Raw genomic sequence first — 22,545 nt, 5'->3', positions numbered from 1 at the left:
TTCAATAGTATAATCTCCTTTCAATTAATAATTAAAGATTTTTTAAACCATTTTTCTTAGCAAACCAACCAATACATGAATCATACATTAAGAATCCTTAATAAAACAAAATTAATAACTAGCCTAGTTATAAGCGCATGATCAAATAATATCATAAGCAAGACAGCTAACAAGTTACATTAAGCTTATTGATTACATTACCTAATTAAATAATTCAACCTCAAATCCTTCAAATTCTGTTTGAATTCAAAATTTCACCTCAATAACATGGGCTAGCTTAGGTCAACTATAAAGTCTCAATCTAGAAAGTTTTCCCAAAAATTAACATATTACATAGAATAATTTTGACTATATATTCACATTTTAAAACAACGTTCCTATAAATGGTCATGATCTATCTAGCTACTTGCACAAATACTTGTATTTATACTATACTACTATATGTGACCTTATATCTATCTATACATACACTTTCACTAGCCCTCAATGTAGTAATCTCAACTTCAACTCTCCTTCCCAAAACATATTAAATAGTTATTAGCGACGATGGTGGTTGATGGTGGTGGAGGCGGTGATGGACTTAGTTTCGTGGTGCGTGTCATAATGGGACGGTGGTTCATGGTGTTCTCCACCATCCTAGTGATGTCCGTGGCAGGAGCCACCTACATGTTTGGGTTGTATTCTAAGGACATAAAATCGTCCCTAGGGTATAGTCAAACTACCCTTAACCTCCTTAGCTTTTTCAAGGATTTAGGGTCTACGGTAGGGGCACCTTCGGGTCTACTAATGGAGATTGCGCCGCCTTGGGTGGTCTTAGCCGTGGGTTCTGTCCTTAACTTTTTTGGCTACTTCATGATTTGGCTTGCGATTACCGGTTGTATAGCCAAGCCTTCTGTTTGGCAAATGTGCTTGTATATTTTCATAGGTATGTGTATACTTTCTCTAGTGTAAGCCTTCGTCCTGTTTGGTACTCCCTCGGTCCCTTATTTAGATTCCTACTTCTCTCTATTATGTGAGGAATAAATGTTAGAACTAGAAATCTAATTAAGGGACGGAAGGAGTAAATCTTAATCCTATATGCATGTTTTATTGTGCCAATAAGCCAAAAAGACTTTAGTTTCTCCCAAACTTTCTAAATAATATCAAAAATCTTTACTCAAAAATCTCACATATCGTTGTGTTTATCATTGTGAAATGCATGAATGAATAGTTAGTAGATCATAATATAATGTTATAAGACGTATTATGTTAATATCACAGCATCATATTGATAGATCTTTTTATTCATGTTAGCACAATAGCACTCAAAAGCTTAGATTTATCTTTTTAAAGATGCATATATATATGTTATATTGCATCTCTCATGTCCATTTAGCTTCAATGCGACCATCTTGTTCTGAAAATTTGGAGTGCTATACAAAGTAAATTATATTGTCGGTGGGTAAGTTACCTTTGTTGAGTCGGTGACTTAATTATATTAGCCCGGCCATTAAGCAATTAAGGTAACTATTATAATGTAATACTTCGTAGATAACTTTTGAAAGATACAAATAATTAATTTTATAAGGTTTAAGATAAGTTTAATCAATACTCTTTTGTATGTATAGGTTTTAAATATTTGAGATTGATCAGACTCTTTAGGTGTTGATTTGTACAAAGGGCTATTTTCCTATTTGCATTAACGTACACATGCATGATGTTCATATGTTTTATTCTTGATTTAGATGAATCTAACCAACTTAAGATCTTGGTAAAGGTTTATAATTATACTACTACTCTTGAATTTTTAATGTGTAAGCGTCGAAAAGAATTAGGATTAATAGAAACTTAGAGACTTATATTCATTATTAAAAAAACACTTCACCACAATCTATTTTTCTTGTATTAGAGACTTGTTTATGAAAATATTTAGGCTTGACATGTGTCAAGTAATTTGTTATAATAGGTCACTGACTTTTGTTGACTGATCATGATCTAATAAAAGAAAACAACCCATAAAATTAGGATTAAAAGACAACAATTAAATAGCCGAAATTTGGTATTAATATTACCTATTTTTCAATATTTTTGATAGAGAATATCCATAGAATATTCTCATCTTAGGTTTAGGATATATTTTGTATAAGATTATCTTTATATCTGTACATATCTTATAGTTACCTAATATGATTAGGTTTCTCATTGTAACCCTATAAATATTGATCAATGGAAATCACTCTGATTAAGGAGTTTATATTATCTGACATGGTATCACAGCTTAGGTGAGATCTTGGGATCATATAAAAAAAATTCTCACCCTGCCGGTGGGTTGGAAAATTAAACCCACCGGCGGGATATACACAAACTTTTTATGCTTCCGCAAACACACACATATAGATTTTTTTTTTTTTTTCCTTTTCTCAAAGTTTTTTTTAGAATCTTTATGTAACCTTGCGCCTCCCACCGACAGTAGCAACCGCGAAAGCCGCCTCCATTAGTGGCAATCGCATACACTACCGCCTCCCACTACTGGCAGTAACCACATCTGCCAACCTTCTCCATGTGCCGCACTCTATTTCCACCTCCTCATGACCAACAATGATTCTTACATTGTCCCATTGGTTTTCCTACACATAATCACATAGATTTTGTTTTGGTGGTCGTATATCAGAATAAGGTCAACTACTTTTGCACATCTCTTTTGCTATCAAGTTGGCTCCTCTTATTGTTGCAGCACTTGGAATCTTTGTGGAGTATTGATTCTTGCTACCTGGGTTTCTCTTTTGAGATTAATTTCAAGCGGTGGAATTTAATCTTTTCTTGCGCAATTTTATTTGTTTTTATTCAACTGTGATTTCACGTAGTAGTGTAGTGTCTTCTCCCCGATGATGGTTTGATCCCTTAGCTTCTTCTTCTCTGGATCTGCAACTTAGCCCAAGTCTGTGTGTGGCTCTTCTCCTTCTCCTCCGGCCTAGCAGTGCTTATCTCTACTCTATGTAGGTCGTGGCTGTTGCTTCTCATCGTCATCACCGGCACATGTCTACTACTTCTCTTTTGATCATGGGTTACCATACTATCCTTACCGCTCGATGCGTGATTCAGATCCAGTCTGAGCATCCGATTTTCTCCCGCTCTGACTGCGGGGGTGTGATAGAGAATATCCATAGAATATTCTCATCTTAGGTTTAGGATATATTTTGTATAAGATTATCTTTATATCTGTACATATCTTATAGTTACCTAATATGATTAGGTTTCTCATTGTAACCCTATAAATATTGATCAATGGAAATCACTCTGATTAAGGAGTTTATATTATCTGACAATTTTCTTATATTTACCGTAATTGATTTAAACATAATAGAATGGAGATAGTATACATCATATCAAAAAAAAATTAACAAGAATGCAAATTTTATTTTCCCATAAGTATAAATAACAAATTTGGTCAAATAAAATGTGTGAATAGAAAGTCCTAATACTCCAAATGGTGCAAGTATTGGAAAACGGAAGAAGTTTTTATAAATACAATATCATTTGTGTAGATTGTTTTCTATCAAAGTTGTAATGGAAGATCAATAATTAGTAACTCGTACATGTTGTGTTTTGATATGTAGGTGGAAATTCTCAATCATTTGCAAATACCGGTGCACTTGTAACATGCGTGAAGAACTTCCCCGAGAGTCGAGGAGTAGTCTTAGGCTTGCTAAAGGGCTTTGCTGGTCTAAGTGGTGCTATAATAACGCAACTCTACTTTGCATTATATGGTGGCCATAACTCCAAAGCTCTAATCCTCCTCATCGGTTGGCTACCAGCCGCGATTTCACTAGTATTCCTACGCACCATCCGGTATATGAAAGTTGTTAGACAAAAAAAATGAAGTCAAATTGTTCTATGAGATTCTCTATATCTCCCTTGGCCTTGCTGGTTTTCTTATGATCATGATCATACTTCAAAAGCAGCTAACCTTCAAACGAAGCGAGTTCATAGCAAGTGGTGTGGCGGTAGTCATTTTGCTCCTTTTACCCATTTTCACTGTGGTCAAAGAGGAGTTTAGGCAATGGAAGAAGAAGCAAGAATGTTACAAAATGCTCCCAAGGTAAATGTCGTCTTAAACAATGGTGAGGATAAGGAAGATAGGGTTAAGGATCTTCCTAACAAATCGAATCCTCTTGCATCCGACGAGGTAGTTGTAGCATCAAGAAAGGCGGATTCCTGTTTTCAAAATGTGTTTCGTCCTCCACCCCAAGGAGAAGATTACACTATACTACAAGCACTCTTTAGTATAGACATGCTCATTCTGTTTCTTGCTACCATATGTGGAGTCGGTGGTACATTGACTGCGATTGACAATTTAGGTCAAATCGGGACATCACTTGGCTATCCGACTAAAAGCATCAGCACCTTTGTGTCCCTAGTGAGCATATGGAATTATTTGGGTGTGTCGTATCAGGTTTCTACTCGGAACACTTATTAAAGAAGTACAAGATTCCAAGGCCACTTTTTCTCACTTGCATGCTCCTACTCTCTTGTGTTGGGCACCTTCTAATTGCGTTCAACGTTCGTAATGGGCTTTACGTTGCATCTGTGATTATTGGGTTTACCTTTGGGGCCCAATGGCCTTTGCTTTACGGTATAATTTCAGAGTTGTTTGGACTTAAATATTACTCAACTTTGTACAACTTTGGGTCAGTTGCAAGCCCAATAGGAGCTTACATTCTTAATGTGATGATAACGGGCCATTTATATGATATGGAAGCCACAAAGCAGATGAATTCATTGGGCCGACCCAGATTAGAAGGGGAAGAGTTAAATTGTGTTGGGGAAGAGTGTTTCCGGTTAGCATTTTTTATAAATCACAGCAGCAACTATTTTTGGTACGTTAATTTCATTGATTTTGGTGGTAAGAACTGTTGACACCGAAATTTTGTTAATTATTAGGTGTCAGATATATGTAAGTAAGGAGATAATATCAAAAATTATAAGATGTTTATCTTCAAAATCTCATAGATTATTATCTTTTACTCTAGGACTCTCTATATAAAGAGGGTTGAATCTAGGGTTTAAAGAAGGCTCAGATGGAATAAGTCACAAAGACCCCATCTCCTCCCTACTACCAAACATTGTAGGTCGATAAGGCCCCGTACTATAAGCAAATATCAAAACCTAGCCCTTTGGAGAGAGGAATCAAGAGATCTATGAGAGTTGTAACCCACAAATTATCAATAAAATAATTGTTCCCGTATATTTTTCTTTCTCTTTAATTATACATTGCAGGTTTGAACACTACAAGAAAACAGACAAATAGCGACGGAATCGTTCCGACGGACATAAAATTCCGTCGCAAAAGTCGAAATTTACGACGGATTTTTATTCCGTCGGATATTTCCGACGAATTCTAAAAGTTCGTCGGAAATCCGTCGGAAATTTCCGACGGAATTAAAATCCGTCGGAAATTTCGACTTTTGCGACGGAATTTTCCGTCGTACAGTACTATTTCCGACGGATTTTAATTCCGTCGGAAATTTACGACGGAAATTCCGTCGGAAATTAATTTTAAAAAAAAAAAACCTTTAAAAACCCCTTTAGAGGAAACCTAAAATATCACGGTTCCACTCTCTTTCCTCCTATCCTTTTCTCCTCCTTCTCTCTCCTTCCTCCTTCTCCCTGATGCGCCGCTCTCCTCTTCTTCTCTCTCCTTCCTCTTCTCTGCTTCCTATCTCCTCTTATTCTCTCTCTGCTTCCTCTCCTTCTCGTTTTCCTTTCTCCTCTTCTTCTCTCTCCTTTCTGTTCTCTTTTTCTCCATTGTCGGCCTCTCCTCTTCTCTTACTTTCTTTTGTTCTTGGTAGGGGGTGTTCATGATGCCGAAGAGTTTGGTTTGGTGGTGTTCAAGACGCCGGTGAGTTTGGTTGGTGGTGTTCAAGTCGATTTCTCACAAATTTTTAGAAATAAATGGTTTTTCATGTCAAATTCGACCCTGAAAACTTTAGATCTAGAGTTTTCAGGTTCGAATTTGACCTTTAAAACCCAAATTCGAGCCAATTTTGGGGTTTTTTGGGTGAAATTCAAGGTATGTACCTTTTTTCTTACTTATTTTTGTTTTTTGAGATTTTTTTTTAATTTTATAGTGAATTGTGGTTGAATTGCGGTGGTGGTGGTGGACTTGTCGGTGGCGGTGGTGTAGATCTAGGTCAGGGTTTGGGTTAGGGTTTGGGTGTTTTAGGTGCTTGGATCTGGGTATGGGTTTGGTGGGGTTTTGGTTAGTGTTCGGAATACCGTGTGGGTGGGTGCAGTGTGTCTGATCGGTTTTTGGTGTGGGTGCAGTGTCTGGTCGGTTTTAGGTGGGTGGGTGGGTGAGGGTTGGTTTTAAGTGTTGGGTGGATCTAGATTAGTTTTAGTGTAGGTGGTCGGTGGTGGTTCGCTTAGGGTGGTAGGTGGTGGTTGTGGGGAATATTTGAGGAGTTTTTGTATTTAATTTGTTGCAGTGGAGGTGGCGGTTTAGCGGTGGGGGCTATTGGTGGTGGGGGGTGGTGCGGGCTTTTTTTTGTTTTTTAAAAAGGATTTTCCGACGGAATTTTCGTCGGGAATTTCCGACGGAATTATTTTCCGTCGGAAATTTCCGACGGACTTTTCCATACCTTGAAAACCTCTTCCGATGCTTAAATCCGTCGGAATTTCCGTCGGAAAAGTGTTTACGACGGAAATTCCGTCGAAAAAGGTTGATTTTCCGACAAATACTATTCCGACGACATGTTACGACGGAATTCCGTCGGAAACACGATTTCCGACGGAAAAAGGGTGTTTCCGACGGAATTTTTCCGTCGTAATTAAGCTGTTTTTTGTAGTGGAATTTTTATGGTTTACAAGAACAAGAAAGTTTTATAAGAGTGATATTTATAAAAAGTTTAGGGAGGCGGCCTTAGTGGAGGATGATGAGTTGGTGAAGGGCGGTGCTGTGGTGGCAACAAACGGAGCGAAAAAGGTGGAGACGGCAAAGGTAGGAAGCTAAATGGGTTTAGTTGGGAAGTTTTTTAAAAAATGATACGAATAATGTAGTGTAGTGGTCATATACCAAGTACACTAGGTTAGGTTCCGTGCAATAATGCACGGTTGTTAAAGTTCCAATATATGTCGTATTATTATAAAATAAACTCTTGCTATATTGATTTGGTACAATTAAGGCAATTTACGTTTTAGCCAATCTATATTTACCTTATTAAAAATTTACATTAAATAAATTTTAACCAAATGGTAGACTGGTCTGACCAAGAAGAAGAATGAAATATATATATGTCTAGTGAGTTTTTAAGAAATGACTATTGTTAGTTTGTTACGATGGTAAGTGAATACATAAATGAAGTTCAAACACGATGTATAACAATGTAAAGAGAAAATTATGTATTAAAGTAACAAGTGCGACACTTTTATCTTCGATTTGAAGCAATTGTGCTCTATTTTTGCTACTTCTCTTTGGCAATCTTATGTTTAGTACACTGCAAATTGGTTTGTAGTAGCGGCTATGAAAATTACGGAATTTCAAGGATTAGTTCGTGTTGCATAAGAGCTATAAGAGACATGTTCCACTAGATCAACATTGTATATATAAATTTCATCTATTTGTTGTAATTAATTAATGTACCATATAAAAAAATATCACTATGTTATGTATTATACAAGAAAAAAAAAAAAAAAAAAAAAACCTATTTTAAGTTCACTGCTTCACAAATGGTACAATTTAGAGTAATTGTGACTTGTGAGTCAGAAGTCAAACTTTTTTTTTTTGACAGAACAGAAGTCAAACATTAGATGCGCATGAATCAACTCCGCCGCTTTGAAGACTTAGGCCCTGTTCACTTCACCTTAAAAATAATATTAAGTAAAAATAAAATAATATTAAGTAAAAATAATTTCATTTCAGTAAAAATAAGTTCAGTTCAGTAAAATTAATAATAGAAAATCAGTAAAAATAATTTTAGTTCAGCAAAAATAATTTCAATTCATTAAAATTAATTTAAATTCATCAAATATAATTTTGTTTCAATAAAAATAATTTCGGTTTGGCAAAAATAAGGTAAAGTGAACAGGGCCTTAATACATGTAATAATTTGATTGTATTTGGGCATTATTGATTCAAACAAAATAATACTTCACAGGATAGAAGGAATTGACCATAGTTATTGATGTATGTATATAATCAATCCTACACTTTATTAATAATCTGTACTCCGTATAAGATTTTGGTTATATTCATACTCTAAGGGCTTGTTCACATTTACTGAACTGAGCTGAACTGAACTGAACTGAACTGAACTGATTGGAGCTGAACTGAACTGAACTGAACTGAACTGAACTGAGCTGAAATGAATATTTTATGAGAGAGGGAAATTAAAAGTTGAACTCAACTGAACTGATTGGAACTGAACTGCACTGATCTGATTGGAGCTGAACTGAACTGAACTGAACTGAACTGAAATTAAGTAAATGTGAACAGGCCCTAACATGATGTCAAGAATCAGCATAATAAAAAAGTTATGGGTTCAAATCTCATTTATATCCCTCCTCTAAACAAGTGAGATTTATTTTGTTTGATGATTTTAGAAATAGAAAGATTATCAAATTCTTGTCAATAAATGCATGGAAGAAATAAAGCAGCAGCATGCCATGACCGCAATTTTGGCTACTTTAGCTAATCAGCCGGTCAATATATTCATCATTTATGTACATTAATGTGCGTGGGCAAGTCCACAAGTAGAAATAGAAAAGTACTCCTCCCGGTTTTTTTTTCCATAAAAAAAATTAAAAAAAATTAAAAAACCTAATGAAATAGGATTATAATGGAAAAGTACTCCTCCCGGTTTTTTTTTCCATAAAAAAAATAAAAAAAATTAAAAAACCTAATGAAATAGGATTATATATATATATATATATATATATATATATATATATATATATATATATATATATATACTTCCTCCGTTATGTTAATATTGCAACAAGGAGGAAATTACGCATCCCGAAACACCTTTTATATGCTAAATATCTATAATTGTGTAAGAGTAAAAATTATAAAAAGTTGATATTGTGAAAGTATTTTATGAGACGAATCCAACAAGATCTCACTTGACTATATTTTGCTTAACGTATAACTCATATTATATGCTAGAGTGATGAATAGTGCAAAAAATCCATTGTTGCAATATTAATAGAACGGAGGAAGTATAATATATATATATATATATATATATATATATATATATATATATATATATATATATATATATATATATATATATATATATATATATATATATATATATATATATATATAATATAAAGCTAAACTTTTAGCCAGGTAACGAGGCAGTGACACTTGGCGTTACAACTTTTCGCCAAGTTTCGCGCCACGCTGGATAGATTTAAATAGACTTTAAAAGATATATTTAAAAAAAAAAAGTTAGTTTAGAATTCTATTTGGATATGCTTTGGGTTATGAGTCAAGAAATGTTCAACCCTTGCCTTAAGTTTTGGGTTCGGGTCAACCCAACGGGCTTTGAACATTTAGTTTATTTAATTTTTTTTTTTAATGTGTTAAATTAAATCGAACATTTCCACTAACATTATTATTAGTCATTATATGCCTACAAAATATCAAATCGTCACAAAAACACATCAATTCCTAATTAAGTTTGTATCAATGATATATTTTAAAATTTGACATATAGATTAATAATTTATCTTAAAATTCAATAAGCAACCCGGGTATCGCACGGGCACAAAACTATATATATACATATACATATATATGTATATACATACATATAGTATGTATATATATACATATATATATTGTATATATATATATATACTATATATATATATATATATATATATATATATATATATATATATATATATATATATATATATATATATATATATATATATATATATATAAGGGGAGGCTCTCGTGAGAATTTTTCTTATGTGAGAATTTTTCTTATGTGGCGTGGGAACACTCTTTATGTTCTAAATTTTTATTCACATGTTCATAATCTTAAATTAAATGTTCTAAATTTTACTCATATGTTTAAAATTTCATAAAGAAGATTTTATAAATTTTTAATCACTTGTTCTAATTCTTAAATCAAATGTTCTAAACATATTACTCACATAGATGTTCTAAATTATTACTCAGATGTTCTAAATTTTAATTTCAGACACATGATCTAAATTTTTACTCGTATGTTCTAAATTTAAAATCAGTTCTCATATAAGTATGAATACTCACATATAAATCTATTCTCACCGGATCCCTCATATATATATATATAATAAAAATGAAACAAGGTTTTTTAAAAAATGGGTGCAAGCAGAAAAAGCAAATCAAACAAGAGAAATGATGTTAAAATTAAATGTTTGTAAGAGTAAGACCATGTTCTCTTCACCTTAAAGAAATAATATTAAATAAAAATAATTTCAATTCAGTAAAAATAAGTCCAGTTCTGTAAAATTAAGTTCATTTCAGTTCAGTAAAAATAATTTCAGTTCAGTAAAAATAAGTTTAGTGCAGTAAAATTAGGTTCAATTCAGTAAAAATAATTTCAGTTTAGTAAAAATAAGTTTAGTTCAGTAAAATTCAGTTTTCTTAAAGAAGAATTATAACAAAAAATCAATAAAAATAATTTTAGTTCAGCAAAAATAATTTCATTTCAGTAAAATTAATTTAAGTTCAATAAAAATAATTTAAGTTCAGCAAATATAATTTTGTTTCAGTAAAAATAATTTCAGATTAGTAAATATAAGGTGAAGAGAACGGAGCCTAAACTAAATAACTAAATTAAGAGTGAATGAAAACAAAGGTAGAATATTATATGGTACAGTGAAAGTGATTAAAACCTTAAATTGAAAAGTGGGCAAATGTAGAGGAAGTATATATATTTATTAAAACTTGTTTAAATGAATATGTTACGTATAATTAATTAAAATTAAACAAGTTGTAATACAAGTAGCAATTTTGTATTTTTGTGTAATATAATTAGGTACTCCCGTGCATGGCATATAATGAATTAAACACAATGAAAGAATAGGTGAAGTGATCAAGTGATTAGTGACAAGATCATGGTCATTATATTTGACCTGGCCTGCCTTAAACATCATCTAATACTTGGTGAATATAAGTCTAGTGAGTAGTGACAAGAGCATAAAATCGGGTGAAAGTTTCATTGTTTGATTCTTTTATTGTGGAAATAAAGTTAGTAAGCTAGCACTCTTCAATTTTTCTAGAAGGTCATTCTACCGTCTCTATCCTTAAAATCTTAAAGCACTTTCTAAGGTATATGTAAAATATATTCGGGTATTTTGATTTTAATTATTCTTTTTTACATCTGGGTGCATAGTGAATAGAAAATCTAGACATAAAAGCTAAAACAAATAAACATAAATGTTAAACGAAAATAATACTCCGTAGCTAAAATGATTATTAACAATAAAACCTCAAAGCAACAAAAAAAATTGTAGTTTAAACAAAAATATCTCCACGTCCAAACCCATAACCAAATGAAATAATATATCTCCTATAATCCAAAAACATATGCTGTTATTTTGACCGAGTGCACCATGAGCATTGTGCACCCGAGTGCAACAAATAATTTGCATTTTAATTCTACGTACATATGATCATTGGATTCTTAAGTTTATTATGTATAGTTGTATATAATCTACCTTAAATCTATAATACTTATTGGTCTCTCTTATATATGTCCTTCTAATTGATTTCTTTTTTGACATAAACAATATTATTCAGACTTATTGATTCTAGTTTACCTAGTTTCTTCCAATGTACCTTAACCAACAAGATTAAACTAAAAAATTATCATAGTAATTAGCAACAAAATAGTAGTATGCAAACCCATTTATTATACCAATTTTTTTTCCTTTAAGAGCTCAACATGTAACAACACTAAGGTAAATCCTTACTGTATAATTCTGACTAATCAAACTTTTAACGTATAAACTGGTCCACTATATCGATCAGAAGATCACTATCATCATTTATGTTTCTCACATCAACATGTTCGTTGATAGTCCTTGTTACCACTAGCATTTGCTACTATCTATAAACCTACCTTTTCCACACATATTTTCACATCATTTTTATTAAACTCAACTATATCTCCCTCTCAAGTCTCAAACATAAAATCCCATAGTCTTAGGCTAGACACCTAATCATGGTGGTTGAAGGCGGTGGTGGCCACCCCCGCTTGGTGATTCGTGTCTTAACGGGGCAATGGTTCATGGTGTTTTCCTCCCTCCTAGTGATGTCTACGGCAGGAGCCACGTACATGTTTGGGTTGTACTCTAAGGACATAAAAAAATCCTTAGGGTATGACCAAAGTACCCTTAACCTCCTTAGTTTCTTTAAGGACTTGGGATCCATTGCCGGGGTGCCCTCAGGGCTACTAATGGAAGTCACCCCGCCTTGGGTGGTTCTAATCGTTGGTGCTGTCCTCAACTTCTTTGGTTACTTCATGATGTGGCTCGCCGTTACTAGTCGTATCCCTAAGCCCGCTATTTGGCAAATGTGCTTGTACATTTGTGTAGGTACGTTTTTATTATTATTCAGTAGTAATCCTATTAATATTTAGTATGCACGCATCTAAAAATTATTGATCCATATATATGTTTTCAAGTAAATTTTTGGCTCTTAGTATTATCAAAGATACCTTATCCTTACGTATGCACTTTTGTCTTCGATTGAACTTTTGAAAAATACATGTTTAATGATTATAAGATATATGGTTCAAAAAAATTTAGCCTCATTCATATAAAATTGACTTTATCTCTTTATCTTTGCTCGGAATTCTGAGGTCTTGGATTGATGCAATAACTATTTACATGTTAACAAGTGACCACAAGAGAGTTGTTTGGTCCCATGAGTTAGGCTAGTGAACTGTTGACACCATTCACGACCATTTAAACAAAACGGGGTTGGACCAAAAAACAACGTGATTTGTCTATCACTAATTATTTATAAACCAACTTTCGAAAAGTATAGTGTCAACTTAATTAAAACACATCTTTATTTTGTAAACATGTACACTTTAAAATAGTTCGTTGTCCCATATGTTTTTTAACTTTTTTTGGAATTTAATCATTAATCACAATTCATGTGCATTTAAATCTATCTTTGTACTTTTGTTTCAAAAAAAATAAAAAAAAATTAAATAATAAATAAAAAAAAATCTATCTTCGTAATTGCTAATTAGCTAAGGTAATTAGTTTAATTAGAACCATGGCAATTTTTACATCTGCATCTTAAGTTAGTTTTAAAAAAGAATTATCATCACCTAATATAAGTTATCTTGTTTCGATAATGTAAGTTTTGTACAAGAGACATGAAAGTTTTGATTATTCGATAGACCATATACGAAGTATATAACATGTGGGACTGGTAGCTAGTGTTATCAAATAGAGATGTCAATTCAGATCATTCAATCAAGTTTAATTTGATTGGGTCTAATTTTGAATTGTGTCTATTTCAAAAACTAGTATAATATGTCAAAAAACTTGTAAATAAATTTCAAAAGTCAAGATGTTTAAAATCCTAATTTGAAATGTCAACTTTCCATAATTTTGTAAACCAGTATTTCTACACCCCGGCCCTATCATTCTTTGGTTGAACACCGATTTAATTTGATCAACAAACAAGTCAATACGATATAAGATTTTTCCTTAGTCTTTTGCTAAGTCCGGACAAAGGCGCTACATTTTTTGACTAATGGTGTTCTAATAGAATTTCACTAATTTAACACTAATAATAATGTCATGTTTATACTTGTATATGTAGGTGCAAACTCGCAAGCCTTTTCAAATACTGGTGCACTTGTTACTTGTGTGAAGAACTTCCCCGAAAGCCGAGGAGTTGTCTTAGGCTTGCTAAAGGGCTTTGTTGGTCTAAGTGGTGCTATCATAACGCAACTTTACTACGCATTGTACGGTGATAATGGTAAAAATTCCACGGCCTTAATCCTCTTCATTGGTTGGCTACCTGCCGCGATTTCATTTGCATTCCTACGTACCATCCGATATTTGAAAATTGTACGTCGAAAAAATGAGGTAAATGTCTTTTATGAGTTGCTTTATATCTCCCTTGGCCTAGCCGGTTTTCTCATGGTCATGATCATAATTCAAAACACCAAAACCTTCACACGAGGTGAGTACATTGGGAGTGGTATAGCAGTTATTCTTTTGCTTCTATTACCTCTTTACACCGTGATTAAAGAGGAATACAAGGTACAAAAGACGAGTAGAGAGGAGTTGAAGCGTGTATCTAATATTGATATTGTGGTAAACAATGGTCAAGAGAAGGAGCGTGAAGTTTTGGGTGTTTTAAACTCGGCGCCTCATTCATCTGTGGTTGAGTTGCCTGAGAAACAAAGAGAGGCAGACTCGTGTTTTCAAAACATATTTCGTTCTCCGGATAGAGGAGAGGATTACACCATACTACAAGCGATTTTCAACATAGACATGCTCATTTTGGTGATCACTATTATAAGTGGACTTGGTGGCACATTGACGGCCATTGACAACTTGGGCCAAATTGGTATGTCACTAGGGTACCCAGCTCGTAGCATTAGTACTTTTATATCGCTAGTGAGCATATGGAATTACTTAGGTCGTGTCGTGGCAGGTTTTGGTTCGGAACACTTGTTAAAGAAGTACAAAATTCCAAGGCCTCTTGTGTTAAGTTTTACACTATTGCTCTCTTGTGTTGGACATCTTCTCATTGCTTTTGATGTTAAAAATGGGCTTTACATTGCAACCGTTGTTATGGGGTTTACTTATGGGGCCCAATGGCCTTTGCTATTTGCCATTATCTCTGAACTGTATGGGCTTAAATACTACGCAACTTTATACAATTTGGGTACAGTGGCAAGCCCAATAGGAGGTTACATTCTCAATGTGAGATTAGCAGGCTACTTATATGATAGAGAGGCCCAAAAGAAAATGCAGGCCTTGGGCCGGATCAGGAAAAAGGGGGAAGAGTTAAACTGTAATGGGCCAGAATGTTTTCGCTTGGCATTTTTTGTGATCACAGCAGCTACTATTTTTAGTATGTTGTTTTCATTGATATTGGTGGTTAGAACAAGAAAGTTTTACAAGAGTGACATTTATAGAAAGTTTAGGGAGACGGAAAGTACGGTGGAGGCTGAGTTGGTAGGTGGTGTCGTAGTATCGGATGATGGAAGTAAGAAGCCGGAAATGGTGGCGACAAAAGGATAGGAAATTTGGTTGTTTATAAATAAGACGGATCTATCAGGTTGTAACCCTTTACATATCAATATGATCCTTATTAGCCGTAAGGATCCTTTGAAATGGGGCAGACGGACATTTATCATTTTAGGAATTTAGGTGTGCCATGAATATAGTGTGCTCACGTGTATTATTATCTCGATTGAGAGGTGTACTGTTAACAAAAAATTATCGTAGACTAATGCATTGTATACTAGAAATAATAGTATAAAAATAAATTGAAACATGTGTTAGGATTGAGGTCATGCATATGTATGTAGGGCTAATGGTTAGCCCGTGTAATCGTGTATTCATAGTTGGATCACTTTGATCATTAGGTGCATCAGACTTTGAGTAATTCTTATAGTAGAGTACTACTTACTCCATATAGTATGAAGAGGAACTCCTAATAATCGTTTTATCACATTGCTTAGCTAACATATAACATGACATTATAGTAAACGATCTAATACGGACTATACTTCGTTGTTTTTACTCGTGTTGTACTCTTACTAGAGTACTAGTAATATTATGTACTTTTGCCTGGCAAGGTTGCATTATTTATACTATCTCCGTTACTTATTATGTGCAACAAAAGGGTATTATTTGTGAGACATAAAATATTCTTTTGTTGCACGTAATAAGAAACGGAGGTAGTAATTCGTATAATGTATATGTAATAAATTTTATACTTTTTTAACCTCTTTTAATATACTTGCTTCTATATATTTTTGTTGGTAACGGAGTATATATATTTTAACTTTTTATTTGGTTTAATATTGCATTTTAACCAATATTGGTAATTCATAAACAAAGTCAGGTATTACTTCATTGTGTTTCGCGTTAAACATGATTAAAGCAAAACCACAAGATAAAACATCAATGATCATCTTTCTTCTGGTCCATGCATTAAATATTTCTACATAAACGACTTGTTTTGAGTGATCTTTCTATGATTATGTTAAAGACGACATCTTCTTGTTTTCCTTTTCCCTTTTTCTTTTTTCTTTTCTTTAAATATTTGTTGTAGTCCCCATTTTCTTACAAAAATTATTGTTCTATTTTTCAATTTGCTTATAAAGTCTTCAGAATTTCTTTTATTATTATCTTTCTCCTAACATATATACAAAAGGATATCATATTGCTTAACAACGAACTTTCGCTCCCTCTTATTATTTTATTTATTTGATCCGAAAAACTCTCACATGTCACAAACAATGGTCGAGAGTAACAACAATAAAGTAATATTGTTTATAAAAATAAATAAAACAATCTTTAAGAAATGAAAAGAGTACGTACTATAACCGAAACATTGTAATTGTCTATAACTCGATAAGAATGAGTGGATGACAAATTTTTTTTTTTTGCAAATTAAAGGACAAAGTTATTATTTTCTCAATTATTTAGTGTGATGGTATGATCATATATGATGTGCGCACTGACGCATTATGATATGAAGTGATGATAATCAACAATGAAAGTTTCTTATTTTGTTCCCCATTAAACATATAAACGACAAAAAGGAGATTGGAAACATAGATGACTTAGTCACATAAGATCTTCCCTAGCTTGTTGGATACAAGCATAAAATAAATGCAAAATTCTCATTGGTAAATAACTTAATAAACAAGTGTGGATATCAAATTATCAATACACGAATATACATATATAAATATATTTGATGCGAGGTGTTGTACGAATGACAAAAGAGGAAATCATATATTCATATGTTTATGCTTTTTATTACTCTGTAGTCGTATGACTTTAATTAATTATTATTACTTGTAATAGTAGGATGTATAGTTTTGAATACCTGTATTATATTTTGACAAGATAATCTTTTTCGATTCTAGGGTCTTTCTTTTTTTTTTTTTTTTTTCCTTTTTTTTTAATGTGGGCAAAAGTCAAGCACTTCTCATTATAGTAGTTAGTGCGGCAAGAAGGAATTGGGAGCGACATAGGTGGAGTTCGCAATTGCAGGTTGCAATTGCCGAAAAGTACGCCGTGAAACTCCATATCCATTGCAACGAAGGAGTAATTGTCGATCAAAGATCGGATCAACAAAACCTCAGATTCAAGATTATCAGACCATACCTCACTTTGTTGCAAGATTATCAGGTCAAAATTCAAAGATTGAATCTGATAATCTTAAAACACTACCCTCTGATTCAAGATCGCAAGGGAGGTGCGATTCGCTGGTGCAGGTCGTTGCGGAGGTGCAATACGTTGGTGGAGTTCGTTGGTGGTGGTGCGATTAGCTGGTGGAGTTCGCTAGTGGTGGTGGTGCGATTTTGGAGGGGTCGTGGGTTGGTGCAGTGAGTGAGGTTAGGCTGGTGGCTGGTTGATGGTGGCGTGAGGTTAGGGTGGTGGCGTGCGGTTAGGGTGTTGGTTGTTGGGTGGTGGCGTGAGAAAGAAAGAGAGGAAGAGGGGGAAAGAGGAGAGGAAAGGAAAAAACAATACTAGTATCATATTAGCTAACAAATAACGCATATCAGCCATTAAAATGAATGTATCAGCCAATTGATGTTTGATATCAGTCAACATTAAGGACATATCAGACATTAATAAAAATTTATGATCAGTCAACACAAAGAATATATCAACCAACAAATGAAACATAAAAACTGTATGCTCTAAAGTACATTTTAGTAACGCAAGACATATATACATGGTCATAACTAAAGTTAACATCACAAATTTCATGTTTTGGTACTAGTGAATAGTGATACACCCAAATAAAGAGAAAAGCTTGATAAGTCAAATTTGGAATAAGATTCTTAAATCTACAACTACTAATTGCATTGTAATAGTAATCTTATAGATTCTTTCTAATTAAACTTGGAACATACAAATTGGTCCATTATATACATCACTATCATCATATATTTATTTTTCCTTTTACATGTTGACACTACTATAAAAATAACCTTCCACAAACATTCTCAACTCAATAATATCACTATTAAGCTTAACTTCTCAAGTCTCAACTTCTCAAGTCTTTATCAATAATATATAACCTAATATCTAAGTCAACCTAGCTAACCATGGCAATAGAAGGCGGTGGTGGTGGTGGTGGCCAGCTCCTCTTTGTGATGCGTGTCTTAACAGGGCGATGGTTCATGGTGTTTTCCTCCCTTCTAGTAATGTCTTCGGCGGGAGCCACCTACATGTTTGGGTTATACTCTAAGGACATAAAACAATCCTTAGGGTATGACCAAAGTACCATTAACCTCCTTAGCTTCTTTAAGGACTTGGGGTCCATTGCCGGGGTACCTTCCGGGCTACTATTAGAAGTCGCGCCGCCTTGGGTGGTTTTAACCGTAGGCGCAGTCTTTAACTTTTTTGGTTACTTCATGATTTGGCTCGCCGTTACTAGTCGCATCCCCAAGCCTAAAATTTGGCAAATGTGCGTGTACATATGCGTAGGTACGTACGTACGTGATAAATTATTTACTATAGTCAAATCATATATATGCTATTGTATGCTTTGATGATATCCTTACCATAAAATATTGCTTTTTATAGCATCATATTCTTGTCTGCTTTCATATCAAACATGTAATCTTTGAAAACTACATGTATGATTAGTAATCATGCATACATGAAGTATATTCTCTAGCTATGTTCTTAAAATAAAAAGTATATATTGGTCATATTTGATTGGCCTTATCATCATGTGTGTGAGACTAGTTTCAATTCATCACTCAATCAATGAACGACAAGACTTATATGATGTAGTACATTAACCCTAAATTAATGACAATATAACAAGTCATAATTTAAACTCTAAACTAAAAGTTATGTCCAAAATAGCTTAGTACTTCGTCATAAATTATCAAAAAATTGTATATCCGATCCTTACGCTCAACAATTAATATCTATCTAGTTCTAATTATAAATAAGTAAAAATTACACCATATAAAAATTAATAATGTAAAAATATACGGAAAGACTATTGTAACAATTCTTTTATGAGTATATGTGTTTTATGATAGCCATAAATAACAAAATATAATCATAATAAAGTTTGTAAATATTGTAAAAAACAATAAAATTGAATTGAAGAAATGATATGTCTTTTGAAAATGCATATTAAAATAATAAGATATCAAAAAATCATATAGTGTATATGTTTAGAAAATTACTAAAAGTGAATATATCGATCTGAACTGGCCTAATTTAATGTTATCTGATATAAACTGACTTAGTTAATACTACATACTACACTTTACAAATCTTATTTAAACTTGGAGTAAACATAATTGAGGTAGCTCTTATCCTTGTCACAGCTCTTTATTGAAACTTATTTTTCTTGAATTTATTTTATTCAAACTTAATTTCTTTATTTGTTAAATTTATCTAGAACTTCTATTTCGTAAATTTATCCTATCAGAATTTATATATCATCTCTTGTTTAAACTTATGTTCTTGAAATAAGGTGACTAGAACTAGACCTTAATCACTAATAATGACGTTATTTTTACATCTACATATATAGGTGCAAACTCCCAAGCCTTTTCGAATACCGGTGCACTTGTTACAAGCGTAAAGAACTTCCCAGAGAGCCGAGGAATGGTCTTAGGCTTGTTAAAAGGCTTTGTTGGTCTAAGTGGTGCTATCATAACCCAAGTCTACTTTGCATTTTACGGTGGTAATGGTAAACATTCCAAGGACTTAATCCTCCTCATTGGTTGGCTACCCGCCGCCTTATCATTCGCATTCATTCGTACCATTCGATTTATGAAAGTTGTTCGACAAAAAAATGAGGCCAATGTCTTCTATGAATTTCTTTACATCTCCCTTGGCCTCGCCGGTTTTCTCATGGCAATGAGCATACTTCAAAAGACCATAACCTTTACGCGAGGTGGTTACATAGGAAGTGGTATAGCCGTGATTCTTTTGCTTCTTTTACCTCTTTACACCGTGATTAAGGAAGAGTACAAGCTACGACGAAAGAGGATTGTAGTAGAGTTGCAAAGTGTCTCCAATAATAATGTTGTGGTAGAAGGCGTGGTTGAGGATGTTGTTTCGAATGCATTGCCTAAAGCATCCGTAACAGAGTTGCCTATAAAACAAAGAGAGGCCGATTCATGTTTTCAAAATATATTCAACTCTCCGGAAAGAGGGGAAGATTATACCATACTACAAGCAATTTTCAATATCGACATGTTCATTTTAGTTATCACTATTATAAACGGACTTGGTGGCACATTAACAGCAATTGACAACTTGGGCCAAATTGGGGCTTCCCTAGGGTACCCTCCTCACAGCATAGGCACATTTGTGTCCTTAGTCAGCATATGGAACTAATTAGGTCGTGTCGTGGCAGGTTTTGGTTCGGAACACTTGTTAACCAAGTACAAGATTCCAAGGCCTCTTGTGCTCTCTTTCATGCTCTTAATCTCTTGCATTGGCCACCTTCTCATAGCTTTCAACGTGCACAATGGGCTTTATGTTGCAACTGTGGTTATTGGGTTTTCTTATGGGGCCCAATGGCCCTTGTTATTTGCCATTATCTCAGAATTATTTGGGCTTAAGTACTACGCAACATTAAACAATGTGGGTACAATGGCAAGCCCAATAGGAGGTTACATTCTCGGTGTTAGACTAACGGGCTATTTATATGATAAAGAAGCCCAAAAGCAAATGCATGCTTTGGGCCGAGTTAGGAAAGAAGGTGAAGAATTGACTTGTATTGGCCCAAAATGTTTTCAGTTAGCATTTCTAGTGATTACAGGTGCTACTTTATTTAGTATGTTTATTTCACTAATTTTGGTGGTTAGAACAAGGAAGTTTTACAAGAGTGACATTTATAAGAAGTTCAGGGAGGCAGCTGATGCAGCGGAGGCTGAGATCACCGCTGGTGTCGTAGTGCCAGATAATGGAGGGAAGAAGTCGGAGCCGAAGGTGGCAGAAAGCTAGGAGTGTTTATAGTTTTATAGAGGTGTTTTTTTATACCAAATGATTGGTAACTAATCTGATATATGTACGTTCAATTGTTGTATTGTTTAGATTTCTATCTTATATCCAAGTGTACAATGAACATGCTTTAATTTACTAACACATATACACTTGTAATTGTATGCAAATTTGTGTATTTTGGCAATAAACAAGAAAACGATTGGGATATATTGTCCTTGTTAATAAATTGTACATTATACCTGAGTGTATAGAAAGTGTCGCGTGTGATACTATGTATGTATAATATAACAAATGAAACGCGTCATGCATATATCAGTATATAGTCATATATATATGGTGCCAATCGTGTGGGCATACTTGGATTAATTTTAGCAATACATGCATTTATTACCAGCAATCCTAATTGTAGTACCAATACTTTTGGACTACATTACATATAAAATGTACATGCATCAAGATTTATGTCCCCAAGTCTGCTCCTTTCAGCACTAGTTGCCTTTGGAGCACGCAATATCTTAGTTCATCACAAGATTCAAATTCCTTGATCTAGTAAAAAATTTAAATAATTAACACATACAAATTTTTTTTAAAAAAAGCTTCGTCACATCAGTCAGAATTCAGTCCACTAAGCACTTAATAAGAACCTTATATGTTTCAAAATAATAATAATAATAATAATAATAATAATAATAACATTATATAAAATCTTTATCCAAATTTAATTAGTTGTCACATTGTTCTAATCTCTTGACCTCTTAATTTGTAATCAAGTATCCTATGTATTTTTACAATTTCTTGGAGTAGATTGTGTCATTTTTCTTCTACCTACCTTTTTTTATATAATTACTTTTTTATATAAGACCATGAATAATGTATCCTAGAACATCTTATCATAAAATACATACTATGACTATTAATTTCGAACAAAATCTTGGTAGCATACATAGTAGTCTGTAGTATATAGTCCTATATACAATACAATACGGCGTACAGTTGTACACCGTACCGACGGTCCAATGCGGACAAGATTGATCACTCCATTGCATATTTGCATGCATGGAAAAAAAATTTACGCAGCTTGCTTTGAATGATCTTAAAAATGTTTTCTTCTCCTTTTAAGAGATTTTATTTTTGGTTGCATTTTAAATTTTATTAAACTAACACTTAGTTTCTAAGATATAAAATTTCAAATTTGATAGATACAGTAATTCCTGCGACTCTATAATGTTAATGTTATGATGTGATGTGTGCACTGCACTGTGATATATGAATTGGAATTCAATGACGAAAGTTTCTTATTTGTACCCCACTACTTGGAACTATGGATCATCCGCCCTTGCTTGTCGGAAAATA

The 22,545-nt window shown here is 33.4% G+C and overlaps 2 protein-coding genes and 1 pseudogene across 3 annotated transcripts; all 3 read left to right on the top strand.

Annotated features, from left to right (window-relative positions):
• The first annotated feature begins 4,039 nt into the window (after positions 1-4,039).
• LOC145589035 (uncharacterized) lies at positions 4,040-7,540 on the top strand. The gene is made up of 4 exons (XM_081645609.1): positions 4,040-4,337; positions 4,433-4,817; positions 6,889-6,976; positions 7,469-7,540. Exons 1-4 carry the CDS (start codon positions 4,040-4,042, stop codon positions 7,538-7,540), a joined length of 843 nt encoding a protein of 280 aa, XP_081501735.1.
• Positions 7,541-12,113: 4,573 nt separating this feature from the next.
• LOC145588053 (protein NUCLEAR FUSION DEFECTIVE 4-like) lies at positions 12,114-15,517 on the top strand. The gene is made up of 2 exons (XM_081644695.1): positions 12,114-12,579; positions 13,826-15,517. The coding sequence occupies exons 1-2, from the start codon at positions 12,207-12,209 to the stop codon at positions 15,259-15,261; spliced, it is 1,809 nt and encodes a 602-aa protein (XP_081500821.1). The 5' UTR covers positions 12,114-12,206; the 3' UTR covers positions 15,262-15,517.
• A 2,782-nt stretch (positions 15,518-18,299) lies between these two features.
• LOC145589034 (protein NUCLEAR FUSION DEFECTIVE 4-like) lies at positions 18,300-21,192 on the top strand (annotated as a pseudogene). The gene is made up of 2 exons (XR_014101628.1): positions 18,300-18,696; positions 19,769-21,192. The product of XR_014101628.1 is annotated as a protein NUCLEAR FUSION DEFECTIVE 4-like (transcript).
• Positions 21,193-22,545: the final 1,353 nt, after the last annotated feature.

This window comes from Chenopodium album, chromosome 17, assembly GCF_948465745.1.
Source record: "Chenopodium album chromosome 17, dcCheAlbu1.1, whole genome shotgun sequence".
NCBI classification, from domain to species: domain Eukaryota; kingdom Viridiplantae; phylum Streptophyta; class Magnoliopsida; order Caryophyllales; family Amaranthaceae; genus Chenopodium; species Chenopodium album.
The sequence above is the reverse complement of the archived record's forward strand: the minus strand, read 5'-3'. Positions and strand labels throughout refer to the sequence as shown.

Bases quoted from the DNA above. Each gene is read 5' to 3' on its own strand.
- LOC145589035 (XM_081645609.1), top strand. From the start codon at position 4,040: ATGGAAGAAGAAGCAAGAATGTTACAAAATGCTCCCAAGGTAAATGTC. The intron at 4,818-6,888 runs GTTAGCATTTTT...TAAAAAGTTTAG, and splicing joins GTTGGGGAAGAGTGTTTCCG to GGAGGCGGCCTTAGTGGAGG. The intron at 6,977-7,468 runs GTAGGAAGCTAA...TCTTATGTTTAG, and splicing joins AAAAGGTGGAGACGGCAAAG to TACACTGCAAATTGGTTTGT.
- LOC145588053 (XM_081644695.1), top strand. From the start codon at position 12,207: ATGGTGGTTGAAGGCGGTGGTGGCCACCCCCGCTTGGTGATTCGTGTC. The intron at 12,580-13,825 runs GTACGTTTTTAT...TTGTATATGTAG, and splicing joins GTGCTTGTACATTTGTGTAG to GTGCAAACTCGCAAGCCTTT.